The sequence below is a fragment of the Salvelinus alpinus genome, chromosome 38 (genome assembly GCF_045679555.1).
Source record: "Salvelinus alpinus chromosome 38, SLU_Salpinus.1, whole genome shotgun sequence".
In the NCBI taxonomy this organism is placed as follows: Eukaryota; Metazoa; Chordata; class Actinopteri; order Salmoniformes; family Salmonidae; genus Salvelinus; species Salvelinus alpinus.
The window spans coordinates 8,386,877-8,410,524 of NC_092123.1; the positions used below are offsets into that span (position 1 = coordinate 8,386,877).

Below are 23,648 nucleotides of genomic sequence, written 5' to 3' on the forward strand. Positions count from 1 at the left end.
GAACACAATGGGTGCCTTTCGAACGGTTATTTGATTTCTAATAATAAAAAGACATTGAATGGGAAGTGTGGCTGGTTGCTGGTTGCAAGGCTGACTTCCTGATTATTGGCTTTCAAGCGCCTGGTGCTTGTGTATAGCTGTCTAGGCCAAGCTATAGCTTCAGTGACCCTGGAATGACTCCTGTAGAAAAGTTTTTCATCTCCTTGAGAGGTGTCAGTGGCCCTGCTGAAGTCACGGCCGAGTCCCAAGTGGCACCCTATTCCCCCCATAGGACCCTGGTCAAAAGTACCCTAGTGCACAAAATAAGAAATAGGGTGCTATTTGGGACACATCTTATGTAAGCGTTTTCCTCTCTGATGGTTGGTCCCCTGACCAATAGGACTTGATATGATGTCAGTGAGGACGGCAGTTGGATAGATGTCTCAATGGCGTTATTGTCTTTACCTCAATCAGACAGAGCACTCTAGCTAATGCACTCAAACACACACTGAGTCACTGGCTTTGACGTTAGACTTGATTAGAGAATTGAAGGAAAAATCTGTTTGGAGAAAGGTTAGCAATTGTCCCATACTTTGATTAGGAAGACAAATGGAAATAAATACTTTCAACTTGCAATCAAATGGCCAAAAGTAAGTGCTCTTTGCCAGCTCATAGATCAGGTGATGTGTGATCTTGAGATTGGCTTGTATTGTCTTGTATCCCGACCAAGAATAATGTGCAATTAGAGTAAAACGATTTCCCAGAGGCACCATGGTTTTTTGAAAAGTGTGCTGGCTCAGGTCTGCAGGAATGTTTCTGGGGTTGTTCGAATTGCATTAAACCCACATAGCGCTGCTTGGCACTACTCAAGGATTCAGAACTTCCCTTCAGCAGCCTCGGGCACAGCATCGCTCTATTCTAGCTTGATGAAAATAGAAAACACAAAATCCTCCATAAGCTTCTACATCTCATTAACACATGCTATTGAAGTGCAAACTTTTGCCCCTATATCTTGGGTTTCTGAAACCAGATGTTGCGTTGAATAATCCGATTTTTCGACTGGATACAAAAAACTCTTAATTTGGAGAAAAAACACGCAGTGGCTGATTTAGTCCATGACCATGCAAATGTATCAAATGTGTAGCTTGATACATACGCACCGCTAATCGAATGGGACTTTCATGTGATAAAACAACAGACATGCATTATCTTCAACAGAAACTGGACCACATTTAGTCACCGATACCATATTTTGGGATGTCAATACTTTGAGCATTTATCAGGGCATTCCTGTTGATATGCCCTGTCTGAGCTACATGGACGCCTTTCTACCTAGCTGGGGCAGTGTCTAAGGAACGTTTGTTCCCCTTGTGATTCAGCTGTCTTCAATGTCCTTTTGAAACTTCCCTGTTGTTACCTTGTTGATACAAAAAGTCCTTCCTCTCTGGAACCGAGTGTTTTATTGCTAATTAGACACTGTTTTCATTAGTCACAACAAGGTTGTTTCTCTTTAATCATATGGTAATATATTAGTCACAGAGACTTGCATAAGAAGAAGGGGAATTTACATTTTTGACTGATTTGTTTCTAGTATTGTCATAGGTGAAATGTCTGTCGAGTTTCATGAAAGTGTTTTTTTGTGTTCTTATGGTCCTTGCCGTAGCATGTCCTTTTCTCAGTTATTGGTACCTTCAGGCCAAAAAAACAAACATCCAGTTTGGCGTTAGGAAAGATGCCTATGCCTTGATTTAAGATTACTACTGGACGTCAATTTAGAAAAAATAGAAAACAGATATTACATTCAGCAATGCTATACATTATTATACATTAAGCCCGCTCAACATCCTCATAATAGAAATTCAAACAAGGTACTATCTTTTGAGTATAAAAATATTTTTAAAAAGGAAAACAAAAGGGTTATTATATGTTAGGATTGTTAATTTCTCTAGTTTTTACATCTTTTCGAAACCTCAACAATCTGATATTGGTTTAACTATTGTACTCTAATTGTAAGCTTGAAGTTAGTCACATGTAATGAATATTCATTGTTTATTAAAGTGCTTCTGTATATTGATTGATGAGGGAAATAAGGCTGTAATGTGGCTGAAATAGCCAAATCCACTAATTTGAATGGGTGTCCACATCATTTTGTATATGTAGTGTATATATGGGCAATACAAAATCTTCGTGGCAAAATCTGCAGAGCTGAGATGGTTGTATGCCCCATATAAATGTTGCCTTGAAATCAGATGACCATCATAGGCATTTCCAATTCTGTAGAAAATATTTGGCATCTTGAGTTGACAACTGGCCCCGGTTTAGAATCGGAAAAAGTCCTGTTTCAAATGAAGTATTCTTCTTTCTATTCTTCCTCGTTCAAAATCTCTAGTAGAACCTTTTCGCTTTGAGAGGCACCGCCATACGAGTCGACAGAATCACCACACTCGGCCTCGTTGGTGTAGTAAGTGCCCTTACGCTTGCCGGTGTAGCACAGCAGCACCAGCGCCAGCGCCAGGAGAATCACCAGGAACAGCGCAAAAAGGACTCCTGGGAAGGGAGAGAGACGGGTATAAATTAGACTGACAGAGGGGAGAATGGTCTCTGAAAATATAGAATACTCTTTTAAAGAGTAATATGTTTTTTCATAAGACACGTTATCATAGTAGTAATCGTGAACTAGAAAATCAAAGAAACATAAAAATGTTATGTGTTAGGTCATTGATTTCAGGTAGGTGGATCGGCAGCTCGCCTAGCGTTTTAAGATTGTTGGGCCAGTAACCGAAAGGTCACTGGTTCAAATCCCTAAGGTGAAAAACCTGTCGACGTGCCCTTGAGCGAGACACTTCTATACGTTCCTCTGGATAAGAGCACCTGCGAACTGACTTCAAATGGAAGTAAAATAAATGAAATTTCTTTGATAGAGTAAAAAAAAGATGTCAGAGCGCTGTTGCCTCCGCATGGCGAGGGAAACGATAACAACTATATAGGTGAAACCAGAAACAATGAGTGGAGGACTTCCCATTTACGTAATACTCATGGAATTAGTTCCGTTTTCAGACTACAGAGAGAACAATAATGCTTCCACATCTGGATAAGCATCTCTAAAGCTTAGGGGTTAGGCCGGGTTAATGGAAAGCGCATCGTGACAACTGCTCATAGAAAAACGGCTTTAGAAATACATTGTGATTGATATATTTCTCACCTACGACGATGGCTTTAAAGGATTCATCATCTACGATGGCGGCTCCCACTGCAAATGACACCAGAACAGACAACACGATAATGACATCAGAGAGACAGAGCCTCGTAGTCAACACACAGACATGTACATTACCTACTGATTCATCATTACATTTGCCTTCAGATTTCACCATACATTCATTACACTAGCTTGTTTGACGCTCGCTTGCATTGCTTATGTCCGTAGTTTGACTCTGGTTTAGACTATACAGTACTGACAGAGTTGTGTGTACAGTATACAATGTGGCTTTGAGTACAGCTATACTGTTGACTTTAAGTAGCCTCTCTCCTGATTCTCCTGTGTCTGAAGCGTGGAGGCAGCTTGACGTACAAGTACACCCCCTGGACAGGACACTAGTCTAGCACAGGGCCTGTTGACTGACTGTTATTCTCTCACTAAAACAGTGACAGGTAGAAGGTGCCTTTCTACCTGTCAAAAGTGGAAGGGAGACTAAATAAAGAGTGATGAAGGAGATGCTAAGTATAAGTTATTGCAATGGAACAGCTGTCCAATCCACCTTGACTCTAATCTAGCCGAGGGACACAAACACTCCAATCAGCTCAATGTGTGTCATCCCCTCCCCCCAACCTATCTTACAGTGCATCACGCACGCACACACATACACACACACCCTTCCCGGATCAACATCCAGGTGTGTAGGGAAAAAAAGTCACACTTCAAAAGTGCCAAGCAAAAAAAAAAAGAAGTGTGCTGGGACGCTTCGGTGTGCAATACCTCATTAACTCTTAATTACCTGCTTCATCAGAGGAGTTAGCCTATCATTAATGATTCATTAATCACTATCGCAAAATGTGCAACCCCTTTCCAAGGATGCCTCCCAAACGGCACCCTACTCCCTTCATAGTGCACTACTTTTGACCAGGGCCCCTGGTGCTCTGGTCAAAAAGTAGCACACTCCATAGTGTATGTTGTGCACACCAAGTCATTATCAAGATACATGTGTCGATAACCACCCTCCCTGAACAGGGGTACAAGTGTAGTGGATGACGTGGCGGAGGTTGAGCTGAGAGTGGGAGGTTGCTGCATTCAGAAGACTAGCTACCCGGGGGTGAAAGAGGGTAAGAGGTGTTAGTAGTGTGTGTGTGTGTCAGTACTGAAAGAATACATGTTTGAGCAGGGAGAGGAGAGTTCACAGGGCTTATTAACTCTCACTGTTTGAGGTCAGAGACAGGATGGTAATTGAGACTGAGGCATGTAGGCTTCAGGGAAAGACTGCTCTCTCTGTCTGCTCACACACTCACACACACACACACACACACACACACACACACACACACACACACACACACACACACACACACACACACACACACACACACACACACACACACACACACACACACTGAGAGACTTCAGGGAGAGATGGCTCGTGCTCGCTCTCTGTCTGCTCACACCCAGCCTTGTCATATCCATATCCCCCTGCCTGTTCTTACAACATTTGCATATATCTCCCTTTTTATATTCATACATACACTACATGACCAAAAGGATGTGAACACCTGCTTGTCGAACATCTCATTCCAAAATCACGGGCATTAATATGGAGTTGGTCCATATGAGTGAAAAGACCTAAGCCTTTTTTATAGGTAAATATTACGGTCTTCGGAAATCACACATAGATACAGTGGCTTGCGAAAGTATTCACCCCCCTTGGCATTTTTCCAGCTTTGCAGCTCCTTCATGGTTATCTTTGGTCTCTTTGTTGCCTCTCTGATTTATGCCCTCCTTGCCTGGTCTGTGAGTTTTGGTGGGCGGCCCTCTCTTGGCAGGTTTGTTGTGGTGCCATATTTTTTCAATGTTTTAATAATGTATTTAATGGTGCTCCATGGGATGTTCAAAGTTTCAGATTTTTTTTTATAACCCAACCCTGATCTGTACTTCTCCACAACTTTGTCCCTGACCTGTTTGGAGAGCTCCTTGGTCTTGGTGGTTCCGCTTGCTTGGTGGTGCCCCTTGCTTAGTGGTGGTGCAGACCCTGGAGCCTTTCAGAACAGGTGTATATTTACTGAGATCATGTGACAGATCATGTGACACTTAGATTGCACACAGGTGGACTTTATTTAACTAATTACGTCACTTCTGAAGGTAATTGGTTGCACCAGATCTTATTTAGGGGCTTCATAGCAAAGGGGGTGAATACATATGCCCGCACCACTTATCCATTTTTGATTTCTTTGAATTTTTTGAAATCTTTTTCATTTGGACTATTTTGTGTATGTCCATTACATGAAATCCTAATAAAAATCTATTTAAATTACAGGTTGTAATGCAACAAATAGGAAACACTCCAAGGATGAATACTTTTGCATGGCACTGTACAGATAGAAGGGGGGAGAGAGAAATGCAAACATGTTGTCTACTCCAAAGTGAAAAATACACTCTATATACAAAGTTGTATGTGGACACCCTTCAAATTAGTGGATTCGGATGTTTCAGCCACATTACTGACAGGTGTATAAAATCGAGCACACAGCCATGCGATCTCCATAGACAAACATTGGCAGTAGAATGGCCTTACTGAAGAGCTCAGGGACTTGTGGCACCGTCACAGGATGCCACCTTTCCAACAAGTCAGTTGGTCAAATTTCTGCCCTGCTCGAGCTGCCCCGGTCAACTGTAAGGGATTTTATTGTGAAGCGGAAACGTCTAGGAGCAACAACGGCTCAGCCGCGAAGTGGTAGGCCACACAAGCTCACAGAACGGGATCGCCGAGTTCTGAAGCGGGACGCACATAAAAATCATCTGTCCTTGGTTGCAACACATACTACCAAGTTCCAAACTGCCTCTGGAAGCAATGTAAGCACAATAACTGTTCATTTGGAGCTTCATGAAATGGGTTTCCATGGCCGAGCAGCCACACACAAACCTAAGATCACCATGTACAATGCCAAGCGTTGGCTGTGGTGGTGTAAAGCTTGCCGCCATTGGACTCTGGAGGGATGAATCACGCTTCACGCTTCATCTGGCAGTCCGGCAGACAAATCTGGGTTTGGCAGATGCCAGGAGAATGCTACCTGCCTTAATTTCCTAGTGTCAACTGTAAAGTTTGGTGGAGGAGGAATAATTGTCTGGGGCTTTTTTTCATGGTTCGGGCTAGGCCCCTTTGTTCCAGTGAAGGGACATTGTATAGCTACAGCATACAATGGCATTCTAGACAATTCTGTGTTTCCAGTTTTGTGGCAACAGTTTGGGGAAGGCCCTTTTCTGTCTCAGCATGACAATGCCCCCTTGCAAAGCGAGGTCTATGCAGAAATGGTATGTCGAGATCGGTGTGGAAGAACTTGACTGGTCTGCACAGACCCCTGACCTCAACTCCGTCGAACACCTTTGGGATGAATTGGAACGCCGACTGCAAGCCAGGCCTAATCGCCCCATATCAGTGCCCAGCCTCACTAATGCTCTTGTGGCTGAATGGAAGCAAGTCCCTGCAGCAATGTTCCAACATCTAGTAGAAAGCCTTCCCAGAAGAATGGCTACTATAGCAGCAAAGGGGGGACAAACTCCATATTACTGCCCATGATTTTGGAATGAGATGTTCGACGAGCAGGTGTCCACATACTTTTGGTCATGTAGTGTATCTTTGGCAAACGCTGTATTACCAAATTATTCTCCTGGGTGCCAATATTTTTGTTCATACCATTTGCTTTAATTTCTTTTCTTCTTTTCTTTATTTTTTGTGGGTATTAAAATGATAGTTAGGATGATGTCCCCCTCTCCCCTTAGTAATCCCGCCTCCTGAATCCAAGTGTTTGACATGGGGGAGGGGCCCAGTAACTTTATGATCAAACTTGATCAATGTATCATCCGAATATAATCAAATGTCATGCAAAACATGATTTTGACCGTTCACGACCTTTACAAACACAAGCAGAGGGGACAATTTCATTCAGCGCAAATAGGACATTTTAAGACTCACAAAAAGACAATCTTAAACGGTAATGAAGTTGATAATGGAATGGGTTTTTAGAGTAGCCAATCTAGTCATGACGCACAGTGCCCAGGGTTCTACCTGGAACCAAAAAGGGTTCTCCTATGGGGACAGCCGCAGAACCTTTTGGGACCCTTTTATCTAAGAGTATATAATGTCATATCAATGGCAGAATGGCAGGAGAGGTATGAATAGAGATGTGAATGTTATGAGTAAAGACATTTAGGCCTACGTGTGCACACAGTGCCATAGAACGAGAGAGGCGATTTAAGGTATCATGCCTCAGACCCGATCCTATTTTAGAAAACGTTGTTGTTGGTTTAAAAAGCTAATTGTTTAAATTGTTAAAAAGCAAATTGTTTTAAGCAAATAGTTTAAAGTGGATTAAAAAGCAAACTTATTTGAAATATTTGTGGTGATAACGTAGATTACATGGCTTAAATGCAATGCAATTTCATTTTCCATGTCTGGAGAAGTGCGAAAATGATCTGTAAGATGGTTCCATGACGTTTATGAAACGTTACATTTGCGAGCAGTGTAACAGTGAGTGAACATTCCCCCTTTCTCTTTATATTGGATCTTTATCCAGCTCCCGTGAAAAGTTTAGATATGCGCTAAACCGTCTAAGTTACCTTGTCTGTATTATACGCCCACGGGGAGCAATTATGGTACCTGTAACTGTATTTAGACATAGCCTAGTGAATTTAATCTTGCTTATTGACTACGATTGGCATGTCCATGTCCAAATGCCACCGCCTATGTTTAACCATGTATTTCCACATTGAAGCAATGCAATTAGAACAATGTGGACTGCAAACATGTTCAACATATTTAACGAACTAGGCTATAACGGATTAGCATTCGAATTGGAGTTGATGACAAGACTGTAAACTTGAAGCAACCACATATTTTGCCATGGAGCACATTCTGATTGGCTATTGAGTGGCCAAGCCTTGACACTCACACAACTTGTTTATTCATATAAACCCAGGCCTTTCCCGCCACCGACAGCAATTGGGCCCATAATTGTGGTTGTGAAAATAGCTCAAATATTTCTTCCCCCCCCCCCCCCTACATGTGTTATTACCTAACACAAAAAAAGTGCAATAGCATCAACTGTAATAAAGTGTTAATTTAAGTCTGAATTGGCAACCCCCATGGTGTTAGGGACCAACACTCTAGGGGTGTCATTTTGTGAACACTATTTCGGTGGATCACATATAATTTCCAAGAAAGTGTTAAATTGAGCACTGTGGGTGTTAAAATACGGATCTAAAATTTGCTGTGTACATACAACTGTCTATTATAGTGAAGAAGGTAAACTACAACCAACAAGTAAGAAAAAAATGAAAACTAGGGTAAGAATAAAATGAGGAAAGTAGAAAATGTCAAAACAGGACAAATCAAGAGACGGCCACACTGGACAGGACAGGACCGGACAAGACAATGCAAGACTTGTGGAAAAGTTGCAGGTTACCATAGGGCTGTTAATAGTAGGTAGGAGGTACTATTTTAATGGGCGATTGTTAATAAACTCAATAGGAAGTGTCGTTTGTCCTTGGACATTGATGATGGCGTCCCCTGTGTTTCCTCAATGTAGTGTAGTATGCAGAGTTTTGGGGATGCAAGAATGGTAATATGGAGGATGACTGAGGGAATGCTCAGAACTTTTTTCCAGTAATTCTCAATGATAGGAGAAGACCAGAATGCATAAAGGTGAGTGTCAGGAAAGTATTTTTGGCAGACTGGACACAGATGCGATCAACAAGCCCCACCAGGGACAGAAATAGGGAATTATTAATGAAAAGAGCAATGTTGGCAATATACAGTTGAAGTCGGAAGTTTACATACACTTAGGTTGGAGTCATTGAAACTCGTTTTTAAACCACTCCACAAATGTCTTGTTAACAAACTATAGTTTTGGCAAATCAGTTAGGACATCTACTTTGTGCATGACACAAGTAATTGTTCCAACAATTGTTTACAGACAGATTATTTCACTTGTGGGTCAGATGTTTACATACACTAAGATGACAGTTCCGTTAAACAGCGTGGAAAATTCCAGAAAATTTCGACATGGCTTTAGAAGCTTCTGATAGGCTAATTGACATCATTTAAGTCAATTGGAGGTGTACCTGTGGATGTATTTCAAGGCCTACCTTCATACATGAGAAAATCAAAAGAAATCAGCCAAGACCTCAGAAAAAAAATTGTAGACCTCCACAAGTCTGGTTCATCCTTAGGAGCAATTTTCAAATGCCTGAAGGCACCACATTCATCTGTACAAACAATAGTACGCAAGTATAAACACCATGGGACCACGCAGCTGTCATACCGCTCAGGAAGGAGACACGTTCTGTCTCCTAGAGATGAACGTACTTTGGTGCGAAAAGTGCAAATCAATCCCAGAACAACAACAACGGACCCTGTGAAGATGCTGGAGGAAACAGGTACAAAAGTATCTATAGCCACAGTAAAACGATTCCTATATCGACATAACCTGAAAGGCCGCTCAGCAAGGAAGAAGCCACTGCTCCAAAACCGCCATAAAAAAGCCAGACTACGGTTTGCAACTGTACATGGGGACAAAGATGGTACTTTTTGGAGAAATTTCCTCTGGTCTGATGAAACGAAAATAGAACTGTTTGGCCATAATGACTATCGTTATGTTTGGAGGAAAAAGGGGGAGGCTTGCAACCCGAAAAACACCATCCCAACCGTGAAGCACGGGGATGGCAGAATCATGTTGTGGGGATGTTTTGCTGCAGGAGGGACTGATGCACTTCACAAAATAGATGGCATCATGAGTAAGGGAAAGTATGTGCATATATTGAAGCAACATCTCAAGACATCAGTCAGGAAGTTAAAGCTTGGTCGCAAATGGGTCTTCCAAATGGACAATGACCCCAAGCATACTTCCAAAGTTGTGGCAAAATGGCTTAAGGACAACAAGGTCAAGGTACTGGAGTGGCCATCACAAAGCTCTGACCTCAATCCTATAGAAAATGTGTGGGCAGAACTGAAAAAGTGTGTGCGAACAAGGAGACCTACAAACCTGACTCAGTTACACCAGCTCTGTCAAGAGGAATTGGCCAAAATTCACCCAACTTATTGTGGGAAGCTTGTGGAAAGCTACCCAAAATGTTTGACTCAAGTTAAACAATTAAGGCAATGCTACCAAATATTAATTGAGTGTATGTAACCCACTTCTGACCCACTGGGAGTGTGATGAAAGAAAATAACACTGAAATAAATCATTCTCTCTACTATTATTCTTACATTTCACATTCCTAAAATTATGTGATTAACCTAACTGACCTAAGACAGGGAATATTTACTAGGATTAAATGTCAGGAATTGTGAAAAACTTAGTTTAAATGTATTTGGCTTAGGTGTATGTAAACTTCCGACTTCAATTGTATTTGTCCGCCACTATAGGTATTTTCACACTTTGGTGTAGACAACATGTTGGCATTTCTCTCTCTCCCCCTTCTGTCTTTATCAATGTGTGATTTCTGAAGACAGTAATGTAGTTACCTAAAAAAGCATCTGAGGTTGTTTCAGTCATATCTGCAGAAGTTGTTGTCAGAACTCCTGCGAAAGCAAGCAAATAGTTAAAAGATACATTAGCTACAAACACAAAATACTGTACTGCTGAAGAGACAATAGAAAGCCCCATTGCACTTTGCACAAGTGCAATGGGGCTTTCTTTTGAAGACAGTAATGTAGTTACCTAAAAGAGCATCTGTGGTTGTTTCAGTCATATCTGCGGAAGTTGTCAGAACTCCTGCGAAAGCAAGCAAATAGTTAAAAGATACATTAGCTACAAACACAAAATACTGTACTGCTGAAGAGACAAAAGAAAGCCCCATTGCACTTTGCACAAGTGCAATGGGGCTTTCTTTTGAAGACAGTAATGTAGTTACCTAAAAGAGCATCTGTGGTTGTTTCAGTCATATCTGCGGAAGTTGTCAGAACTCCTGCGAAAGCAAGAAAATAGTTAAAAGATACATTAGCTACAAACACAAAATACTGTACTGCTGAAGAGACAAAAGAAAGCCCCATTGCACTTTGCACAAGTGCAATGGGGCTTTCTTTTGAAGACAGTAATGTAGTTACCTAAAAGAGCATCTGTGGTTGTTTCAGTCATATCTGCGGAAGTTGTCAGAACTCCTGCGAAAGCAAGCAAATAGTTAAAAGATACATTAGCTACAAACACAAAATACTGTACTGCTGAAGAGACAACAGAAAGCCCCATTGCACTTTGCACAAGTGCAATGGGGCTTTCTTTTGAAGACAGTAATGTAGTTACCTAAAAAAGCATTTGTGGTTGTTTCAGTCATATGTGCAAAAGTTGTCAGAACTCCTGCGAAAGCAAGCAAATAGTAAAAAGATACATTAGCTACAAACACAACATACCGTATTGCTGAAAGAGACAATAGAAAGCCCCATTGCACTTTGCACAAGTGCAATGGGGCTTTCTTTTGAAGACAGTAATGTACTTACCTACAGAAGCGTCTGAGATTGTTTCAGTCATATGTGCAGGAGTTGTTAGAACTCCTGCGAAAGCAAGCAAATAGTTAAAAGATACATTAGCTACAAACACAAAATACTGTACTGATGAAGAGACAAAAGAAAGCCCCATTGCACTTTGCACAAGTGCAATGGGGCTTTCTTTTGAAGACAGTAATGTAGTTACCTAAAAGAGCATCTGTGGTTGTTTCAGTCATATCTGCGGAAGTTGTCAGAACTCCTGCGAAAGCAAGAAAATAGTTAAAAGATACATTAGCTACAAACACAAAATACTGTACTGCTGAAGAGACAAAAGAAAGCCCCATTGCACTTTGCACAAGTGCAATGGGGCTTTCTTTTGAAGACAGTAATGTAGTTACCTAAAAGAGCATCTGTGGTTGTTTCAGTCATATCTGCGGAAGTTGTCAGAACTCCTGCGAAAGCAAGCAAATAGTTAAAAGATACATTAGCTACAAACACAAAATACTGTACTGCTGAAGAGACAACAGAAAGCCCCATTGCACTTTGCACAAGTGCAATGGGGCTTTCTTTTGAAGACAGTAATGTAGTTACCTAAAAAAGCATTTGTGGTTGTTTCAGTCATATGTGCAAAAGTTGTCAGAACTCCTGCGAAAGCAAGCAAATAGTAAAAAGATACATTAGCTACAAACACAACATACCGTATTGCTGAAAGAGACAATAGAAAGCCCCATTGCACTTTGCACAAGTGCAATGGGGCTTTCTTTTGAAGACAGTAATGTACTTACCTACAGAAGCGTCTGAGATTGTTTCAGTCATATGTGCAGGAGTTGTTAGAACTCCTGCGAAAGCAAGCAAATAGTTAAAAGATACATTAGCTACAAACACAAAATACTGTACTGATGAAGAGACAAAAGAAAGCCCTATTGCACTTTGCATAACCACACCTGAACAAGTCTAAATCCAGTGAAAATGTTCTGCGGACCAATGAAAAGAAAAAACATGGGGAATGTTCGATAATGCTTTGGGGTTCCTTTTGTACTTTGGGCCTTGAATATGTGCAAGACAGTAGTAGCCTATAATCAGTTAGAATACCAGGTTTACATCATGCTTCCCAAGTTTACTATTTTTGAAAAATGGAATCTATGACATTATTTAGGATGCTTAAGACAGACGATTATACTATACAAAATTAAATGAATTATTTGAACAACTGTGCAGAAAGTGTGGTTTCACATAAAACATTTCTAAATAGTGTGCCTTCAACAGGATTTGACTTCATAACAAAGTGTCCCATAGTTCCCTAATCTACCTGCTGAGCTACCAGTCAAGTGAACCTACATGTGCAAAATCCTAACTATATTCGTAAGTACGGTGTCCAGTAGAGGTCAGTGACTGAAAGCAGCTTGGAATTGAAGAAAGCACCGAAACCACAATGAAATAAGTGGGATCTCACATTTTGCAACACATGGTTTGAAAAAAGCACGTGATGAAACGAAGCCTTGGACGTAATTGATGACGTACTTCTGACGTACTTCTGATAGAGTGCTACACGTATCGATACACTTCTTCGAAGTTAGCTGTTTAGAGATTTCAACGCATGCCTCGGAGCCTTACGACATGTACAATATAAGGTCATGAAGGGTTTACTTTGAATTTAAACACATTCACTTACTGTAGGCAGTCACTTGGTGAAGGTTTCAGGACCTGAAGTTATTGAATGCAACAACCATTTCTCTGTCACTAACAAACACAGTCATGGGTGGGTATCTCTCACATTCACTTGAAAGGAATCCTTGGAGAAATGCAAATAAGGCTTACAACCTACAATGTAAAAACGTCACCCCCCCCAAAATACCATAACTCTACTGGTTCTATTTTTGGTTGGCGGTAAGGAGGCGCATGTGTCAAGCCCACGTTAGTTTGCAATTTCGTCATGTAAAAACTGGCGCACTGGCATTTTCCAGCCCTAACGCCAGGTTCCGCAATTGACCTGTCCTAACATCAGATCACTTGCGCTGAAGGGGAGGGGTGGCAATGTTTGAGGTGTGTCCTTAAAGGTCACGAACAGTCATTCTGATTCCCATGTAAAATAGCCTTTTGAGTGACTAAAAACTATCACCCATAATATTTTGTGTGGATAGAAATGCTCAATATTTGAGAAAAATAACTCTTTCTCTCATAGCTAACTCCCTGGAAGTTTGAACAGACAGGCTGAGTGGGCAGGGAGTTTATAATCATGAGCTTGCATTGACTGACAGCTCTTTGAAATGCCTATGTCAAGAAATGTGGATGTAGTGAGCAGTGTTGCAGTAAAATCCTCTCAAGCTAATTTGGTGATACACGAAGCAACTCAAACGACATTGAAATTGCATCAATGATGGCAATTTTGTTTTTTATACATCTGCAGTTGTCTGTTGGGATGCAGTTCACAGCAGCACTGATGGATGTGTTGACATGAGTTTTGAACGACCCTCCCCCCTTTTGTTCAATGCTGGCTGGAGACCTAGCTAGTCAGTAAGTAGCTAACGCCAGACCCCAGATGAACGGGGAGACATCAAATTTTGGCGCCAGTAGAGTAGCTATCTAGCTATATAAACCACGCCCCTCTGCAAACACGCCTTCTCCACTGTTGGTTGCAAGGTGGTACTTATTTAAAGAAGGGTAATTTGACTCATATCTGCAGAAGATAGGTACATTAGTTACAAATGCAACAGTACATTTCTTGCTCAGAGACTGAACAAGTACCACTGCAAGCTACAGTACACTAGAGCTTAGGGCTAAGAAGATTAATCAGTAGAACAAACAAGGAAGTGTCTCTCTCTGCCCCTGAGGGTGTGACTCTGCTGGTTCCCCTTGCTGCTGAGTTACAGCATCCCAAACGGCTCGCTATTCCCTATATAGTGCCCCACTTTTGACCAGGGCACATAGAGCTCTGGTCTCAAGTAGTGCACTAAATAGGTAACAGGGGGCAATTTGGGACAAAATCACAGTATGCTGTATGCATGCCTCTTCTACTGTTTCTGTATCCAGAACATTTGTTTCCCCAAGACAGAGCAGAACCCCATCCATAGGATGTCCCCCCCTGGGAGGAAACAAGTTGCACTGGCGCCCAACCACGGGGACTGAGCCGGTAGTTGGTGGCATGGCACAAAATAGACTCCACAGCCCCACTGACTGACTGATACAAATATTTGTATGAGGACTAAATGTGCCTGAGAACAGAATACATTCCCAAAAGGAGAGCTAATCGATTATCTGAGGGCTGCCTGCACAGCTTTGAACTCTGCTGGTTCATCATTTCCACGAGACCAGGGCAGGGGCATCATATCTCCTATCTCCTCTGGCCCACAGCTTAATGGCAGGCTACATGATGATAGTGCTTTAGAAAGAAGCATTGTTGCTGCTCTGGGTTTATTTGGAATTAACATACAACCTGGAACCTAACACGATATTTTAGTTTGGGGTAATAGTTTCCTGTTCATCGATAGTAACAACATTGTCTCCTACTTCACTTTCCATTACCTTACTCAAAGTAAGCTCAAAAGAGTGGGGAGACTAAGTACAGTGGGGAGTTGTACGTGGCAATTGTAGTTCAATTCTAGTACAGTACACACAGTTGTAGCGCTTGTTGTTCTCGATTCAAACTTTGACCCAGTTTGTGTCAGATATGACATATAGGGGAGAACATTGTCTAGTATCACTGCAAGGGAAAGGTAGAGTACGAGCTTTGCTTTGATATTAGCTGGGTTCTTTTCAGGAGGGCGTCCCAGATTCCCAAGTTAACTCCAGGCAGTCGGTTGGTCTTTTGATAAAGGGATGATGGCTGACTGTAACATTCCCCCATATATCCCTCTGATGTTTCCCCTCTCTCTGACCTCCCCTCAGCTGCCCAGAGGTATAGAGTGGTTGATAGGCCAGGCAGGGGCCAAATTGACGGCAATTTACATTTATTTTGTTTTGAAGCAGAAGTCCTTGGAGAGGAGGGTGAGATGAGATGGCTTTGTAGTGAGATCATTTGGGGCTCTGGCCCAGCGCTCTGTAGTTAATGAGGTACAGACAGAGAGCCTCATATGAAGGAGAGCGGTGTAATGTACTGTAAGTATGGGCTTCCTGGTGCTGCAGGGGCCATTCACTTATTGTTATGGCTTTAAGAGGTTGGACAAGTATATTATTGCCTGGGGGGGATATGGGCTAGAGGGCATCTGGGGGGGTTGTTCAGCGAAGAAAATGTTCAGCTGATTAAAACAAGGACATCTATGCATTCATGTGGGTGTCAGAGAGAGGGAAAGAGCGAGAGAGATTTGCTGAAACAACAATGGTTGCCCTTTGTATAGTTCCTACAGATATATCCACACTTAAGGGAGTAGTTCTCTATTAAGGTTAACGACACTATCTTAGACCCTTTCCCTAAACCCTTTCCTACAGCAGATTTAACTATTCTAAAGCAAATGTTCTCCACACCCAGTCCCCTATATAACGGCCACTTGGGCTTCGTCTGCACGCCAGGTGTTCTGGACGAGGATTAGTGTAGAACTGGTCTCAACACACAGCCCCATCCTTTCCTCCTCAATGACATCATCCATGATGCAATAGTACAGTCAGAGCCCAGCGCAGTAAGTGGGCTATGCTGTAGCATGCAGTATGGCCTATGTATTTGTACTATATATGTATCACTTATGCTATAGTTACTCAATACTATCTGCCCTTCTGCTACGGTGACTCTCCCTATAGTGACTGCCCCAAGGACAGCAACATCAGTAGTATCTGCCCTTTTGCTACAGTGACTGTCCCTATAGTGACTGCCCCAAGGGTGACTGTCCCTATAGTGACTGCTTCAAGCGTGACTGTCCATATAGTGACTGACCCAAGGGCAGCAACGTCAATAGTATCTGCCCTTCTGCTACGGTGACTGCCCCAAGGGTGACTGTCCCTATAGTGACTGCCCCAAGGGTGACTGTCCCTATAGTGACTCCCCCAAGGGTGACTGTCCCTATAGTGACTGCCCCAAGGGTGACAATCCCTATAGTGACTGCCCCAAGGGTGACTGTCCCTATAGTGACTCCCCCAAGGGTGACTGTCCCTATAGTGACTCCCCCAAGGGTGACTATCCCTATAGTGACTGCCCCAAGGGTGACTGTCCCTATAGTGACTCCCCCAAGGGTGACTATCCCTATAGTGACTCCCCCAAGGGTGACTATCCCTATAGTGACTCCCCCAAGGGTGACTATCCCTATAGTGACTCCCCCAAGGGTGACTGTCCCTATAGTGACTCCCCCAAGGGTGACTATCCCTATAGTGACTCCCCCAAGGGTGACTGTCCCTATAGTGACTCCCCCAAGGGTGACTGTCCCTATAGTGACTCCCCCAAGGGTGACTGTCCCTATAGTGACTCCCCCAAGGGTGACTATCCCTATAGTGACTCCCCCAAGGGTGACTGTCCCTATAGTGACTCCCCCAAGGGTGACTGTCCCTATAGTGACTCCCCCAAGGGTGACTATCCCTATAGTGATTGCCACAAAGGCAGCAACATCAGTAGTATCTGCCCTTCTGCTATGATGACTATCCATATAGTGACTGCCCCAAGGACAGCAACATCAATAGTATCTGCCCTTCTGCTCCGGTGACTATCCCTATAGTGACTGCCCCAAGGACAGCAACATCAATAGTATCTGCCCTTCTCATTAGAGAAGGTTGTTCAAACGTTAAAGAACTTAAAGCATCACAATGGTCTTTTCCAGTGAATGGATGATGTACCATATGATTTCGATCTGGCTATTGAATTTGGATCAACATAATACTTTTGTGAAGGAGCTGTTCCTTTAACAAGGCTACAACACTTACAGCAACCCATGTCCTGATTAAGATAGCAGCAGCTTCTTCTATCTCCTCCTTCTCCTCTTGCTTTTTAAATGTATTTCTACTCTGATTTCCCAGCTGTCAAAGCAGCAGTTTGAGGCGAAGGCCGTGCCGCAGGCACTCTCCCAGGACCTGACTACGGCGCTGCTCTGAGCCAAGGAGGTGACCTTGAGTCCCCTGCCTGGTCTGCTGGGCACAGGCCATTTGACATGCCTGACAGATGCTTTCTCTCCTCACATTAACTTGTGAGAGGTGTGAAGAGAGAAAGAGAGGTGGGGGAGAGAGAGAAGCCCCGTTTCTACCTGGTTCTAACTTGCATCCTTTGTCCTGATATTGTCCACATTCTGATTGTGCCCACATTTTTAGACAGGTGTAGATGATTTAAAGATGCATTGGGATCTGAAGGTGACCGGATGTCCTGACCACCTCCCGGAGGTAGTCAGACACGCATTATGTCTGAATATCTTACCTGTGTTGACCGATCTGGATAGTGAAACCATTTCATTCATCATCATCCCGCCCTCTAGAATCGTTGGCAGGTAACGCCATTGACTTATTGCATCAATATATGTCTTAAAAGAAAGAAAGAAATATTGAAAGAATAACTGTCAAATCATTTGCGTACAGGGAGGGGCCAGGATATCTGGTCACAATGCAGACACAGTGTACACGGATAAGAGACACATCTTACTACCATCTGTAGACGCAACGGATACAGCGCGGGCATAGTCCGAATGTGGATAAGATCAGGACAAAGGACGCATGTTAGAACCAGGTATAAACGAGGCTAGAGAGAGAATAGAGAGAGAGGGGGGACGGGGGGGAGAGGGAGAGAGGGGGGAAGGGGAGATGGAGAGGGAGAGAGGGGGAGAGGGAGAGAGAGGAAACAGGTCTAATTTGAGGCAGTGGACCCAGACTTGACTCCTCAGGTCATTGAGCTGGAGCAAGAATACAGGCAGGAAAGACACTAATGAGACTGAATGATCATACTGAAATGTTTGAGTAGCCCTTTACACTTGTACATGTGTACAGGTTGAAAATGGCAGACTTGGGCACTGATAAGCGCATAAATTGGAACACAGTGTCTGCACAATAACATTCTGAACATGACGTCAGTGCTCAGTTCTTCGCAACGCTGTATGGGTTTTGACTGACAGCCGTTTTGAACTTGAGCACCACACGCGACAAGAAGTTTCCTCCATCCCTCCCGCTCATTTTTTGTCGTCTGAGTGAGAGAAATTATGTAAATTAAGATGACTCGATGTATTTTGAAAGGAATACCGCTTTGATGTCATACAAGCAAGCCAAACACCTGTCAATCCAAATGTGCACTTCACATTTCCATAACATAAAACTCATGTCATATACAGTGTGAACGTTCATGATCAGTATGATTGATGTACAGTTACCAGATGACATGGTGTCATAGCCTGGGTTGTCCTGAACAGAACGACCCTGTGTCTGTCTATCGTGAAGAACACACACCTGAACGCACTCATGACTCCTTTCTATGCTCACCAAAATTACGATTTCTCTGACTTGCCCTGTGAAAGAGTAACACTGGTACGATCATATTTTATAACTTGACAATAGAAAGAGCTTTCAAATGATTCCCACCTGACCCAGATTGCGATATATAATGCGATATATATATATATATAACAGTAATTGTGTGATGGTGGGGATGCAGGGCTGTTCCAAACACAACTAACATCTACATGCTCTAGGCCACTTGGAAACACCAGTTAGTTCTCTCACTCAAACTCTTGTCATTTTTCTTGTCTTATGTTGCACCTACCTCACATTTTCAAGGAATATTCTTATCCTGTTACTGAATGTATCCAGAGTATTTTCAGATTTCGTTATCAACAAATGCAGTGGAAAGTACAGTAAATGTAAAATGCACATAAAATCAACAGTGTAATGTTTGGATTCACTCTTGTCAGGTGAACTGTTGTGTCCTCATTTTTGGTCTAATAATTTCCCCATAGTCTCCAAAAGGTTCCCTTTCAATTGTCACCATGCTTCTGCATATGATTTCTTCTGTAAGAAACATTTAAAATTAGACCAATCCATAGAGGCCAATTCCTATGAGCGTAAAGGGAAACTTAACGCAGAATGGTAAGATAAAATCGTGAGATTTTTGACAGGAAGCCAAGTTAAGATCCACATACCAAGGTGGTAGTGGATTTGGAAATGATCATGTATTTTAAGTTGAGTAACTGCTACTAGCGTATATATATTATTTTAAACCTGTTGTGTTTCTTTCTTTATACTTTAGTTAGAACACAATTGGTAGCAAAAAGTTATATTTGTCTTCAGTCCATAAGCTTGATCAATGTAAACTATGTTTTAGTAGCTGATGTTCAGTACTGCTCTCTTGGGAACAACATAACTTCGTTTTAGACACATTTGTAGCATCTAAGTCAACAGGAAACATAAGCATAAAGGATATAGCGGATAGTCACACACCTGCTAATCAACATCTGATTGTCTCACCTCAATGAACTCTCCCTCACAAAAAATACAAAATGACTGCCTTACAATTCGAATCTAACCAGTGAGTGCATTCTAGAATGATCTCTTTGCTTCTTCACTGTCTCCCAAGGCTGTTCTGACAGTCCAAAGCATGCTGTGTCCCTTTGTTATTCAGGTAGCATTGCCTTCCTCTCAGACAGCATCACGCCGAGCCTGTCGTACGACTACAGTACGGAGTCACTTTGATGCAGACATACACGGATCCCGTCACTGAAGAGGGGAGAGAGAGCTAAGGGTTTAATTCGGTCACTTTGACTGGTGAGACATGCTGTGTTGGATGGCACTGTGATAGCTGTCCTTCATCGAACAAACCGAGGGGAATATGAGCGGAGAAGATTCTCACAGGAATGTTTTCATGTACATGATGTATGTCAGTGAGAGAAAGTGACTCTCTCCTTGTTGTAAGAGAACCTCTTCATAACACCGTGTTGAACAATGACGAAGCTTTGTCAGTTAACAGTTCAAATTCAGTTCAAATGTGGCCTAATATTGTTCCAAAGATTTAACAAGAGAGAAACAGAAAGACACATTTGTTTCTCTTCAAAGCTATCTCACAATATTTACCCCTACCCTTTATAAAAGCAATGGGAGCACAATTATCTCTGTTCCTTCAGTACCCCCACCAGTACATATTTTTGTTATGGCCCCTGGACAAGCACACCTGATTCTACTTGTCAACTAATCATGACAAGTTGAATCAGGGGCTACAACAAAAATCTGTGCTGTTGGGGGTACTCGAGGACCGGAGTTGGGAAACACTGGTTTAATTGGGAGACTGTTACTCTCTTGTGAAATCTTTGGAACAATTTTAGACCACATTTGAATTGAATTGGTGGGGTGGCAGATAGCCTAGCGGTTAAGAGCATTGGGTCAGTAACTTGAATAGATGGAGAAAAAAAGTATATCATGCAAGTTTTGCGCCAATACACATCGAGGATCGTAATTTGAATCAGTTTGCTACAGCAGGAAAATACTCCTGCATGAAATGTGGATTATAATTAATGGAGGAGATGGAGACCCGCACACTGCCTGAACAAATAAATAAAATCCAAAACTGAGGCTTGAATGCTAAATAAAGATTTTATGTCACTTAGATTTCCAGGAGCAATTATGGCTAAGTGCCTTGCTCAAGGGGACATTGTCAGATTGTTCACCTAGTCGGCTCAGGGATTCAAACCAGCAACCTTTCAATTACTGGCCCAATGCTCTTAACCGCTAGGCTACATGCCACACAGAAAGCTGTTGTAAATTTGAACATCATGGTGGGCAAAAAAATCATAGTACCAATAATTTATGATATTTCTCTGTCCGCTTTTGTATACTGTATAATGCAGATCATGCATTCTATTGTACTAGGTAACAATTACAGAATTTCTGATGTATTTTCTTGCTTGATCATGTGACATGCAATTATCCTTGAAATAGAAACAGGTGTGTGTGCCGACCATTTATACTGAGGATGGAAACTTTTGTTTCGATCTTTTTGGGCACCATGATGTTCAAATTAGCATCTTTATTGCATTCAAGCCTCAGTTGTGGATCTCCATCTCCGCCAGTATTCTTATTTGGACTCCTACGCACCTGGAACCAACACTCTTTAGTAGTAACCTTTAAAGAGCGCAGACGGCCTCCTATCATTTAAATAACATAATTAATTCATGTACATTTTGTAGGGGTTGATACATTTTTCGTAAGGGAAAATCAAGTCTGAAATTTCTGTGGAAATTGCAAACTTCAGAAGACTTTGTAAACATTCTGTAAGAAACATAAAAATGTAGCCCTATCCATATAGGCCAATTCCCACAAGAATTGGCCTATATACTTAACACTACAAGGTAAGTATAATTAACAGTACAAGTTTCAAATTTCCTGCAGTGCTCCTGCAAATGGGTGATCAAATTAAGGTCCTACATCTGTATTCATCCACACGCTATTCAGATGCTAATTTTATTATTTTCAGAGTGTGTGTGTGTGTGTGTGTGTGTGTGTGTGTGTGTGTGTGTGTGTGTGTGTGTGTGTGTGTGTGTGTGTGTGTGTGTGTGTGTGTGTGTGTGTGTGTGTGTGTGTGTGTGTGTGTGTGTGTGTGTGTGTGATACGAGAGAGATAGAGGGTGAATTTGAGCTGCTACCAGTCACTCTGTCCTTATCACTAGAGCAGAAGTTGTGGTGCTGGAGGCTTTCCCACCCAGACTTGGCTGGCTGATAAACAGACACTCCCCATAATCTGCAGGTCCATAGTGTGATACACCCTTCTAACCCTCTCTGGGGACTCTCTCTCTCTCTCTCTCTCTCGTACCTTCTTCACTCTTTCAAAGCCATCTTTTCTTCCTGAGGAGGAACTAACAACTAAGAGGTCATTTCCTGTCTGTTCATTCTGTTGTCTAAAGCTCTTTTCTCTGGACCATCTCTAGGGCAACCTCTAACCTCCTCAGTCACCTGCTCTGGGCTCTGACACTCTAGGAATGTTGGCGTAGATTCTGCGTGCATCCCAAATGGTACCTTATTCCCTTTGATCCATATAGGGAATAGGATGCCATTTGGAATGAGGCCATTGTCTGAGATCCTGCTTTAGAACCGTGTGGGATTGAATTAATATACTTGTATTTCCTAATGAGTTTGCATAGAACATGAATAAAACATGACTTAGGAGGATAGTAGTAGGATTGTGGGCGATCCTTTTGGCCTAAGAATATCTTATAGTCTAAATATTTCCACCTACATAAAGATTTGTTTTAGGTTTTGTCCAACAGGATACACATCCTTTGGATTAGCTTTGTCTTCACAGCTGGTCCAAGCAAAGTTTGTCCTCTCTTGTCTTGTCCACCACTTCCCTAAATACCACTAGAGTAGTACCTAGTAGGTCTGTGGTTGTATCGTGTGGAAGAATGTGGTACACTCACCAGCTACGGAGGGTTGTGTGAAGAGTTGTGTGAAAATTGTTCCGACCGAGGAGGTGAAGACCTTTTCCGATGACGAGGGGACTATCGTACCTGCTGTGGTTGATGCCTCCATGATGAACAGTCAATACTGGACATACAGAATGCAGAGAAATAGTGAATGGGTTATTGGGAGAGATTCATTTCATAAATGAAACATAGCCCTTTCCCCTTTTACATATACAGAATTTCATAGCAGTTAAGAGTGGATTTTCTCATACAGTCAAAGTGGGGTATGTCGCTATTCAAAACCACCCACATTACACCAATGGCTACATGCATTATCAGGATTATTCCTCAGTCTGAAAATCACTGATATGACAGAATTTATACAGCTATTAAGGACGTTGGCTTGAAGCTCTCGTCACTTTGTAGACAAGTGCAACTTGTCTACAAAGTCCATCATAGGACGACAATACAAACTCCTTAATAGAAACAATAACAGGCAAGAAATGCAGAACTCACCAAGTCCAAGTCAAGCAATAAGTTTTCCTTTAACTCCCTTTCCGCGATGAATTTGTGCAACTGTTATGCAGTTAATAAGTTGACAGGAGTGTTAAGTTGGAGACCCATGCGCAATGTGTTTTTTTCTCTCTCCCTTGAATGGGTGTGGGCCACATTTGTTGCTCTGTGAGCTGATCTGCTAATTCCCCTGG

General features: G+C 42.3%; 1 protein-coding gene across 18 annotated transcripts; it reads right to left on the minus strand.

Moving 5' to 3' along the window:
- Positions 1 to 1,458: 1,458 nt before the first annotated feature.
- Positions 1,459 to 23,648, minus strand: LOC139566153 (chondroitin proteoglycan 1-like). 18 transcript variants are annotated; one of them, XM_071387095.1, is made up of 15 exons: positions 23,458 to 23,648; positions 22,957 to 23,083; positions 12,449 to 12,502; positions 12,255 to 12,308; positions 12,062 to 12,115; positions 11,869 to 11,922; positions 11,676 to 11,729; positions 11,482 to 11,535; positions 11,289 to 11,342; positions 11,096 to 11,149; positions 10,903 to 10,956; positions 10,707 to 10,763; positions 5,143 to 5,223; positions 3,182 to 3,229; positions 1,459 to 2,526 (listed from the first exon to the last, which is right to left on the minus strand). In XM_071387095.1, exons 2-15 carry the CDS (start codon positions 23,066 to 23,068, stop codon positions 2,342 to 2,344), a joined length of 969 nt encoding a protein of 322 aa, XP_071243196.1. In that variant the 5' UTR covers positions 23,069 to 23,083; positions 23,458 to 23,648; the 3' UTR covers positions 1,459 to 2,341. The 18 variants fall into 18 exon arrangements, with proteins under 18 accessions (XP_071243196.1, XP_071243202.1, XP_071243199.1 ...); XM_071387101.1 differs by lacking the exon at positions 12,062 to 12,115; XM_071387098.1 differs by lacking the exon at positions 11,676 to 11,729.